The following is a 12069-nucleotide window of genomic DNA, read 5'->3' on the forward strand; positions in this document are numbered from 1 at the left end:
ACAGCTTGTGAATTGTTTTCAATACTGCCTCCCTGTCGGAGGGGGACATTGGTACAGCAGACTACAGGAACCTGCGAGGGGGGAAACGCCTCGACATTCCAATCTGTGCCCCTTTGATACTACTTGTAGGATCCAGGGGTCCTGTACGGTCCCAGCGTCATGCTGAGAACTTAGTAGAAGCGGTGGAGGGCTTCTGTTACTGGGAATGGACTGCCTGCTGCAGTCTTCTTCCCTTTCCTCTATCCCTGGGCAGATATCTTATAGGGACGAAAAGACTGAGGCTGAAAAGACGGTGTCTTTTTCTGCAGAGATGTGACTTAGGGTAAAAAACGGTGGATCTTCCAGCAGTTGCCGTGGCCACCAGGTCCCATGGACCGACCCCAAATAACTCCTCCCCTTTTATACGGCAATACATCTTTGTGCCGTTTGGAATCTGCATCCCCTGACCACTGTCGTGTCCATAAACATCTTCTTGCAGATATGGACATCGCATTTACTCTTGATGCCAGAGTGCAAATATCCCTCTGCGCATCTCGTATATATAGAAATGCATCCTTTAAATGCTCTATAGTCAATAAAATACTGTCCCTGTCAAGGGTATCAATATTTTTAGTCAGGGAATCCGACCAAGCCACCTCAGCTCTGCACATCCAGGCTGAGGCGATCGCTGGTCACAGTATAACACCAGCATGTGTGTGTATACTTTTTAGGATATTTTTCTGATAAGCATGTGAGCGCCTTATCCACCCTGAGGGGTGTTTCCCAATGCGCCTTAACTTCTGGCGGGAAAGGGTATACCGCCAATAATTTTCTATCGGGGGAAACCCACGCATCATCACACACTTCATTTAAATTTATCTGATTCAGGAAAAACTACAGGTAGTTTTTTCACCTCACACATAATACCCTTCTTTGTGGTACTTGGAGTATCAGAAATATGTAACACCTCCTTCATTGCCCTTAACGTGTGGCCCTAAAGGAAAATACGTTTGTTTCTTCACCGTCGACACTGAAATCAGTGTCCGTGTCTGGGTCTATGTCGACCGACTGAGGTAAATGGGCGTTTTTACAAGCCCCTGACGGTGTCTGAGACGCCTGGACCGGTACTAATTTGTTCGCCGGCCGTCTCATGTCGTCAACCCACTTGCAGCGTGTTGACATTATCACGTAATTCCATAAGTAAGCCATCCATTCCGGTGTCGACTCCCTAGAGAGTGACATCACCATTACAGGCAATTTGCTCCGCCTCCTCACCAACATTTTCCTCATACATGTCGACACACACGTACCGACATACAGCACACACATAGGGAATGCTCTGATAGAGGACAGGACCCACTAGCCCTTTGGGGAGACAGAGGGAGAGTTTGCCAGCACACACCAAAATGCTATAATTATACAGGGACAACCCTTATATAAGTGTTCCTCCCATATAGCATTTAATATATATGTATATCGCCAAATCAGTGCCCCCCCTCTCTGTTTTAACCCTGTTTCTGTAGTGCAGTGCAGGGGAGAGCCTGGGAGCCTTCCCCTCAGCCTTTCTGTGAGGGAAAATGGCGCTGTGTGCTGAGGAGAATAGGCCCCGCCCCCTTTTCGGCGGGCTTCTTCTCCGGAGATTGTGAAGTCTGGCAGGGGTTAAATACATCCATATAGCCTCAAGGGCTATATGTGATGTATTTTTCGCCATACAGGTATTCTACATTGCTGCCAGGGCGCCCCCCCCCGCGCCCTGCACCCTCCGTGATCGCTGTGGGAAGTGTGCTGACAGACAATGGCGCACAGCTGCAGTGCTGTGCGCTACCTGAGGAAGACTGAAAAGTCTTCTGCCGCCTGGTTCCGGACCTCTTCAATCTTCAGCATCTGCAAGGGGTTCGGCGGCGCGGCTCCGGGACGAACCCCAGGGCGAGACCTGTGTTCCGACTCCCTCTGAAGCTAATGGTGTCCAGTAGCCTAAGAATCCAATCCATCCTGCACGCAGGTGAGTTGAAATTCTCTCCCCTAAGTCCCTCGATGCAGTGAGCCTGTTGCCAGCAGGACTCACTGAAAATAAAGAACCTAAAAACTTTTTCTAAGCAACTCTTTAAGAGAGCCACCTAGATTGCACCCTTCTCGGACGGGCACAAAAACCTAACAGAGGCTTGGAGGAGGGTCATAGGGGGAGGAGCCAGTACACACCATGTGATCCTAAAAGCTTGCTTTTGTGCCCTGTCTCCTGCGGAGCCGCTATTCCCCATGGTCCTGACGGAGTCCCCAGCATCCACTAGGACGTTAGAGAAAAATCTGATTTTGCAATAATTCTGACGTTAAGAACCGAGTAAATCCGAACCCACTCATCTCTACTTAAAACCGACAATGCAGCTAAAAATGCAAAATCATGTCGTCATACATTTTTGATTGTCACGTCTTATTCCATTTTTAACATAATTGCTGGATTTTGCATATCGAAAACACATTAAAAACACAAAAATATATATTAAAAAAATAAGTATGGCAACCTATTTTTTTTTGTGCTTTCGATAGGTCATAATCCAGCAAAATCATACATTTTTATTGTTAATACAATCGCTTTTTATCTTCACTACAATTTGGTTATCGATCGAGGAAAAGAAACCTTGATATGACTGGTTTAACAACGTGTAGCATGAGTACGGGTACACCCCTATGCTGAACTACTTTTACAGATAAAAACATACCTTTATGGGCACATACTAATACTGTCTAGTATAAGTAAAGGTATGCTCACACATCTACTGTACATATTATGAAGCATATGTCTGATGAAAAAGAAACCTTTATGCGATTACTGCATACATTATTTGTGTAAATTTAGGTATGCTGAAAAGTGGTTACTAGTTTTAGATTAAATAAATACCTTAAGCATTTTCTCCCCCGACGTGATTGTGGATTAATCCACTGAAACAGTTTATTTAATTTCCTATACCCTTCCACTCTGGAGAAACAAGATTAAGGAACAAAGACCCATCCAGAGGCCACATAACATACCAATAAGGATAAGTATTTGAATGTATCTACCTCTGGGAAACACACATGGTGATTAATAGACAACTGCGCATAATATATATATCAACCCCTGCATTCCATACAGCGGCACTCGGAGTCTTGAAGTAGATGTATAAAAAGTGCTTTTAATGTATCATAACATCAATTTGCATCCCAACGTTTCGGGGCATACGCCGCCCCTTTTTCAAGGTGAGCAAACAAGAAGTGACACTTCTTGTTTGCTCACCTTGAAAAAGGGGCGGCGTATGCCCCGAAACGTTGGGATGCAAATTGATGTTATGATACATTAAAAGCACTTTTTATACATCTACTTCAAGACTCCGAGTGCCGCTGTATGGAATGCAGGGGTTGATAACAATGAATGTCCAGATGGCACCGGAGCACAGTAATACCAGCTAGGTGAGTGCCGATCCGTTTGCAGATATATATATATATATATATATATATATATATATATATAGTAAGTGAATATCTCCTTTTTTCACGTTATTCTATTTTGGTCTTTTTTGGGATAGACCATTTTACTTATAAGAGGGCTGAAATAGTCTAAAAAGGTGCCAGTATTCTTACTCCACTCTAGTCTTCAATCTCAAAAGCATGATTAAGGCTTATTCATGTGAAAGAAAACTGAATCAACTGGATTGGTTTCATATAGTAAAGGGCAACAGTTCTCTCTCAGTGAAAATTAAGTCTACTAACTGCCTGCCTCTAATGCTCCAATTAGTGGAGGTATAACAGGTCAGAGCAGAATGTTTTGATCCAACTGGCTGAGTACCATGCCACATGTGTGACAATGAAAGGCATACAAACACCAGTATCAATCATCACAGTTTGCACATTATTTTTTGAGCAATTTGCTCCCATTCGGTTTCTATGAATGCTGTCAATACATGGTCTAAATGAGCCCTAAAAACAGCAATAAGAAGTAGAATGCTTGTGATAGTTCTAGAAAATAAATTTGGCAAACATACCATGCATGTAGGTATTTAAACTGGGAGAGTATAATATACATTAATTTTTACATATGGCCTTACAATAAAAAAAACAAAACACTTTTTTTGAAATTTTTTATTGCAATAATCCCTGTCAACAGCATATGTAAAATGTTCCAATAACCACTTGTTTTTACTTGCTTTTCTAATTTCACTTAATGCAAATCAAAGTTGGTGAATAAGATGAGACAAGCATTTTATGAAAATACATATATAAACCAAACATATCTATTAAATCGCTTTCAAGGAGTACAATCAAATATTGTATTCAATCTTTCTACAAAAGCATTTTACATATACAATTTATCAACTACCTCAGATGTTCAATAGGCCCAAAGAATTAACACGTTAGAAATATCACTACAGTTTTTGAAAATGCTTAATAAAAAACAAATCCAAAACAAAAAAAAACCTCATACCTAAGAGCGGAGCCTGACTTTAACCTTTACAATATTCTTCAGCAGAAACATGAAATAAAAATATAGGTTTCAGGGCACCTATCGCAATATAGCAGCTATGCATATCTCTGCATACCACACATTATAAAAAAGTGACTTTAAATTAAGATACATTTTAAATGCGGTAAAACTTTTAAATAGATTTTTATTTTTTTTGTCCACAGTAGTGCTTTTATTCAAAACTGGTGACATGGGTGGAGGAATCTCCTGGTATTTACATTTAAAATCATTTCAAAATAGATTATGAATGGACAAATAACATTGTCTACTGTATCTGAAATATATTTTGATAGTATTGTTAAAATATTTAAATCTATTGGTTTATATTGCTTCTGCACAGAGAAATAGAATATTTATCTAACTTTATTTAGCTGGTGATGTTATTTTAGAAGGAATGTTTGACATTTGTGCCCAGCAACAAATCCTATAATGAAGTCTAAACTTGTACCTAGGAATCAAATAAACTCTTACCTACACATGCAGGAGATAACTAACATTCATTATATGGAAATGCCTAACAATTTACCACTTGTATCATAGTAGAGTAAATTACATAACATTGTAACATGGCCGTACATATTGGAAAGAAGCATTGACTGCAGATCTAGTAGCAATTGTGCTACCATACTTTGTGCTGAAATTGAAGGCTTATCAAACAAATATTTAAACAAATTAATAAAAAAAAATGTAATAGTCTACTATTAAAATATTGAAAAAAGTGGGGAAAAAAAACAAAAAACAAAACAAAACCAGGGCTCATCGTTAGAACAAGGGATCCAATGAACTTCAGTCTAGTTATTAGATGGAAAATACAAACACGCAACAACGCTCCTTTTTCAGCCTAGGTATTCTAAAGCATAATAAAATATCAAAAAAGATAAAAAATAACTGTGAAAAACCAATGAATTACAATTCAATGGAGCACATAACAGTATTTAAATTCTGAAAAGCTCCTCGACAGCAGTGAATGAATTGCTAATTATAAGGCAGATTATTCAGCTAGCCAAAGTAGATTGAAACACTTTTAAACACATTAGTAATAAAGAAAATATACAAGTTTGATTATTTTAAATAGGATTGTAACAAAGCAACATTTCTTTTAAAGGACAACATGATCCATATTTAAACACCTTTTCTTAATAATCACAAAACCATGGCTTTCACAAAAAGCTAGCTTTGCCATTTTCATTCTTTTAAACAGATGTATAAACAGTAAATGAAACAAACAAAATGGAATGTTCACAACGATGAATGATAGATATTAGTTTAATAAGACAACAGCTATTCAAATTGACCAGACTTAAATATGCTGTGACCTGTATATAAGGGTATAGAACAATTGTTTTCCAAAACTGCAAGTCATACCGCAAAGTGGTAACTTGTTACAGCTAAAAACTTGTGTACATTATATCTCAAAAATGTTGAGAAAATATACAGGTTTTAAAAAATAAACTCAATTGGTTAATGGCGTTCAAGACAATTATAGGTGTCCACTGGATCTGTTGATGAAAGTTAACAGACATTTTTTTATTTTATTTTATTAACAAATGCTACATTTTCAAGAAAAAAAATGAAATATCAGCAGGCAATAAAGTTTTAGATTCAAGTGTGTCATCATTTCTCTCTGTAATAGGTCAAGTATGCTTTTAAAGATTCAGGAAGAGGTAAGCTCAGAATTTTCTCTCGAAGTAGGTTCTGTGGGGGCTCCTCAGCTTTCAAAGCTTCATTATGCTCTTTTTCCTCATCTTTGCTGTCCTCATCATTTTTTTCATCTTCATCACTATCTAAGGCTTGTGGAATTAGTTGGTTTCCTACAAATACATAGGTGTTAATGCGGCGTCTACGACATCTCCTCCTTTTCCGTTTTTGAGGCGCTTTCGGGGGAACACCTTTGGCCTGCATCTCATCATTTATGCAGTTCCTAAGTGTACGGCGAATATAGATGCGAGCCAAGTCCTGAAGGCTCCTTACAGTACAAGCAGCTGTTAAAAAGAAGTACAGTACTAAGTCACATTATATTTGTCAAATATACTGTATAAACATAAAGTTGCATATTTCAGACTAGTCCAACCAGAACAGTAGATTGGAATGGAGTGAAGTATACAGCTTGGTGCAACAAGACAAGCAGTCTGCAAATTTGAGTGCCTTTTAAGAAGTCTAGCTGGCTCGGTTTAGAAATAATTTTCCATAAATTTGTGTATATATACAATTCATATTGTATGAAACATTAGATGTATTTACAGTACAGTAGAATGTTTGTCAATTTTCTGCTTTATTAAATCTACAAAGCTCTATTAATAAGACCAGCATCCTTCTCAATATTGTATTCTTGATATTTCAAAACAATAGATTAGCACTTCAACCAGAATATTTAAATATATAGGGGTATATGCAATTGTCGGCGAATCGCAGCAATTTTTCGCCCGTTTTTTAATTCGACACAATTCGACCGTCGAATTCCGGCAAGTGGGTGCCGAAATTCAACATATTCAATAAAAAACGGATTCGACAGTCCCGCTGTCGAAAAACGGCCGATTTGACGGATTTTGATCCGATTTTTAAAAAAACGGGAAAAAACCCGAAAAAAAATTGCGTGGGGTCCCCCCTCCAAAGCATAACCAGCCTCAGGCTCTTCGAGCCGGTCCTGGTTCTAAAAATCCGGGGGGAAAAATGACAAGGGATCCCCCGTATTTTTAAAACCAGCACCGGGCTCTGCTCCTGGTACTGGTGCAAAAAATATGGGGGACAAAAAGAGTAGGGGTCCCCCGTATTTTTTACACCAGCATCGGGCTCCACTAGCTGGACAGATAATGCCACAGCCGGGGGTCACTTTTATACAGCGCCCTGCGGCCGTGGCATTAAATATCCAACTAGTCACCCCTGGCCGGGGTACCCTGGGGGAGTGGGGACCCCTTCAATCAAGGGGTCCCCCCCCAGCCACCCAAGGGCCAGGGGTGAAGCCCGAGGCTGTCACCCCCCATCCAAGGGCTGCGGATGGGGGGCTGATAGCCTTTAGAAAATTTAAAGAATATTGTTTTTCCCTGTAGTACTACAAGTCCCAGCAAGCCTCCCCCACAAGCTGGTACTTGGAGAACCACAAGTACCAGCATGCGGGAGAAAAACGGGCCCGCTGGTACCTGTAGTTCTACTGGAAAAAAAATACCCAAATAAAAACAGGAGACAGACACACCGTGAAAGTAAAAATTTCACACCTGCCGACACACACATACTTACCTATGTTGACCCGCCGACTGCCACGCCCCCCTCGTCACTGAAGAATCCGGGGTACCTGTGAATAAAATTATACTCACCTGATCCAGTGTCCAGATTATAATCCACGTACTTGGCAAAAAAAAACCCGAACACCCGGACCAGGCGGACTGAAAGGGGTCCCATGTTTACACATGGGACCCCTTTCTCCGAATACAGAGACCCCCCGTGACTCCTGTCACAGAAAGGTCTCTTCAGCCAATCAGCGAGCGCAACGTCCTGGCACTCTGCTGATTGGCTATGCGCGTCTGAGCTGTCAGACAGCGCATCGCAAAGCCTCTCCATTATATTCAATGGTGGGAACTTTGCGGTCAGCGGTGAGGTCACCCGCGGTCAGCGGCTGACCGCGGGTAACCCCACCGCTGACCGCAAAGTTCCCACCATTGAAACTAATGGAGGGAGCTGTGCGATGCGCTGTCTGCCAGCAGACGCGCATACAGCCAATCAGGAGAGTGCCACGAAGTGGCGCTTCCTGATTGGCTGAAGAGACCTTTCTGTGACAGCAGTCACGGGGGGGTCTCTGCATTCGGGGAAAGGGGTCCCATGTGTAAACATGGGACCCCTTTCAGTCCGCCTGGTCCGGGTGTTCGTTTTTTTTTTTTTTGCCAAGTACGTGGATTATAATCTGGACACTGGATCAGGTGAGTATAATTTTATTCACAGGTACACGTGGATTCTACTTGGACAAGTGGACAGAGGCCGGCGTGTGAACATAGGTAAGTATGTGTGTGTCGACATGTGTGAAATAAAGTTTTACTCTCACGGTGTGCGTGTCCTGTTTTTATTTGGGAATTTTTTTTTCAGTAGAACTACAGGTACCAGCGGGCCCCTTTTTCTCCCGCATGCTGGTACTTGTGGTTCTCCAAAGTACCAGCTTGCAGGGGAGGCTTGCTGGGACTTGTAGTACTACTGGAAAAAACAATATTCTTTCAATTTTCTCAAGGCTATCAGCCCACCATCCGCAGCCCTTGGATGGGTGGGGGGGCAGCCTCGGGCTTCACCCCTGGCCCTTGGGTGGCTGGGGGGGGGGACCCCCTTGATTGAAGGGGTCCACACTCCCTCAGGGTACCCCGGCCAGTGGTGACTAGTTGGATATTTAATGCCACGGCCGCAGGGCGCTGTATAAAAGTGACCTACGGCTGTGGCATTATCTGTCCAGCTAGTGGAGCCCGATGCTGGTGTAAAAAATACGGGGGACCCCTACTCTTTTTGTCCCCCGTATTTTTTGCACCAGCACCAGGCGCAGAGCCCGGTGCTGGTTTTAAAAATACCGGGGATCCGCTGTCATTTCCCCCCCCAGATTTTTAGAACCAGGACCGGCTCGAAGAGCCCGAGGCTGGTTATGCTTAGGAGGGCGGACCCCACGCCATTTTTTTTCAGATTTTTACCATTCCATTTAATAAAATAAAAAATAAAAATATTTTAAAAAAATATATAAATAATACTTGTGCCTCCAAAATAGACAAACCAAGTACCTAATCCCTTCTAATATAAATAGATATGCTATTACCAATAAAAAAAACACCAAAAAAAACATGTTTTTACATTTTTTTATTAGATTCCGCCACCAAAGTGTGGCGGATTGAAAATGACGAATTTACTGTCTAAAAGCACTGTTGTCGAATTTCCAAACTTCAATTGAATATACTTTTGTCGAATTGCCGCATTTGTACCATTGCAGAAATGTAGAATTTGACAAATGTCGAATTTAAAAAAAATTTTTTGACGGAAAGTACTGAATTGCATTGTCCAATTTTTTTTTTTTTTTTGGCGAAAATGTCCCGTTTTTCGACATTTTCGGGAATTCGACCGCAATTGCATATACCCCATACTGTACAAGGTGTTGAATGATAATGCACAATGTTAAATAACTCACCTCAAATATAAAATGTAAAATTATACATATAATTTTATATATAAACATCAACTGCCAATAATATGTAGATGTTTGTTTTATATTCACAAAAGCGAAAATCCAGCTATACTTTTTATAAAACTCTCAGTCATCACAGAAAGACATGCATAAACTCATGTAATATCTTGCTCTTGATAGAAATAGGTCACTTTGCTTAAGCTGTGAGGCAGTTCTAGGACCACAAACAAAGACAAGTTTGCCTCCATGTCTCTAATGCAACTAACCATGACTAGTTGCACTATGGGCCTAATGTTTGTATGCAAATGTATACGCAGCTGTGGTTACAGAACTGCAAATCACCACAAGTCAAGCTGCCGCCCAGCAAAGAAGATAGACGTCCACCAGAGCCATTGTAAAGTCCTCCGCAACTGCATACTCATACGTAGCACCGACACAATAATGAGGAACCTAGACTTCTAGAGTTGACATAGCGATGCAGACTGACTGCGGCAGTAGAGACGCTGCCACCATGTTTCTCTATGATCCCAGCTGTAGGCAGATATACACTTCGAAAATGGCCAGGACAACTGTAACTTTGCCACCACTCCCGTGTTAACTGCCCCAAACGGTCCCTTCCTGTCAATCACTCTGCGTAAAAAAAGTCAGTGCGAGCGCAAAGGTACCTGGCACGTGTGAAGTGCGATCGTGGCCCATGCACAGTCTGCTGTTGATCTCTCTGTTGTAAAACCATCAGCATTGTGTACAAACATGAATTACAGAAGGTCCTATGGCCCTCATTCCGAGTTGTTCGCTCGGTAAAAATCTTCGCATCGCAGCGATTTTCCGCTTAATGCGCATGCGCAATGTTCGCACTGCGACTGCGCCAAGTAAATTTGCTATGTACTTAGTAATTTTACTCATGGCTTTTTCATCGTTCTGGCGATCGTAATGTGATTGACAGGAAATGGGTGTTACTGGGCGGAAACAGGCCGTTTTATGGGCGTGTGGCAAAAAACGCTACCGTTTCCGGAAAAAACGCAGGAGTGGCCGGAGAAACGGAGGAGTGTCTGGGCGAACGCTGGGAGTGTTTGTGACGTCAAACCAGGAACGACAAGCACTGAACTGATCGCAGATGCCAAGTCTGAAGCTACTCAGAAACTGCTACGAGGTGTGTAAATCGCAATATTGCGAATACATCGTTCGCATTTTTAAGATGCTAAGATTCACTCCCAGTAGGCGGCGGCTTAGCGTGAGCAACTCTGCTAAAATCGCCTTGCGAGCGAACAACTCGGAATGAGGGCCTATGTCAGAGACCCTAGTGATGCACCCTTATGTAGGTATTTCCACTTAGGTCACCCATTTCAAGTGGCTAGTAAACCAACAAAACACTTCCTAATTTGATCGGAATTAACTTTTTTCCCTACACCTTTTTCACTTGTCCCTCTATCGCATACCAGGAGATATGGGGGTATATGCAATTGCGGTCGAATTCCCGAAATTGTCGAATTTCGGGTATTTTTCGCCAAAAAAAAAAAATTTGTCAATGCAATTCAGTGCTTTCCGTCAAAAAAACGGACTTTCAAAATTCGACTTTTTGAAATTCGACTTTTTGGAAATTCAACTTTTCTGCAATGATACAAGTGCTGCAATTCGACAAAAGCATATTCAATTCAAGTTTGGAAATTCGACAGCAGTGCTTTTAGACAGCAAATTCGTCATTTTCAATCCGCCACACTTTGGAGGGTGAAACCAATAAAAAAAAATTAAAACATGTTTTTTTTGTGTTTTTTTTTCGTGGTAAGATCAGATCTATTTATATTAGAAGGGATTAGGTACTTGGTTTGTCTTTTTTGGAGGCACAAGTATTATTTATATATTTTTAAAAATAATATTTTTTTTTTTTTTTATAGATGGAATGGTGAAATCCCTGAAAAAAATGGCGTGGGGTCCCCCCTCCAAAGCATAACCAGCCTCGGGCTCTTCGAGCTGGTCCTGGTTCTAAAAATGTGGGGAAAAAATTGACAAGGGATCCCCCGTATTTTTAAAACCAGCACCGGGCTCTGCGCCTGGTGCTGGTGCAAAAAATACGGGGGACAAAACGAGTAGGGGTCCCCCGTATTTTTTACACCAGCATCGGGCTCCACTAGAGCTGGACAGATAATGCCACAGCCGGGGGTCACTTTTATACAGTGCCCTGCGGCCGTGGCATTAAATATCCAACTAGTCACCCCTGGCCGGGGTACCCTGGGGGAGTGGGGACCCCTTCAATCAAGGGGTCCCCCCCACCCAGCCACCCAAGGGCCAGGGGTGAAGCCCGAGGCTGTCCCCCCCATCCAAGGGCTGCGGATGGGAGGCTGATAGCCTTGGTAAAATGTCAAGAATATTGTTTTTTCCAGAAGAACTACAAGTCCCAGCAAGCCTCCCCCGCAAGCTGGTACTTGGAGAACCACAAGTACCAGCATGCGGGAGA

The 12069-nt window shown here is 41.9% G+C and overlaps 1 protein-coding gene across 1 annotated transcript in view; it reads right to left on the minus strand.

The window, feature by feature from the left end:
• Positions 1 to 5724: 5724 nt before the first annotated feature.
• The window catches only part of PCMTD1 (protein-L-isoaspartate (D-aspartate) O-methyltransferase domain containing 1), a 101305-nt gene continuing 94960 nt past the window's right edge, over positions 5725 to 12069 (minus strand). Inside the window, exon 6 of the mRNA XM_063923705.1 lies at positions 5725 to 6456. Coding sequence (XP_063779775.1) covers positions 6089 to 6456 — 368 coding nt within the window. The 3' untranslated portion in view covers positions 5725 to 6088. The remainder of the gene's footprint in view (positions 6457 to 12069) is intronic.

Source organism: Pseudophryne corroboree, chromosome 5, assembly GCF_028390025.1.
Source record: "Pseudophryne corroboree isolate aPseCor3 chromosome 5, aPseCor3.hap2, whole genome shotgun sequence".
Classification (NCBI taxonomy): domain Eukaryota; kingdom Metazoa; phylum Chordata; class Amphibia; order Anura; family Myobatrachidae; genus Pseudophryne; species Pseudophryne corroboree.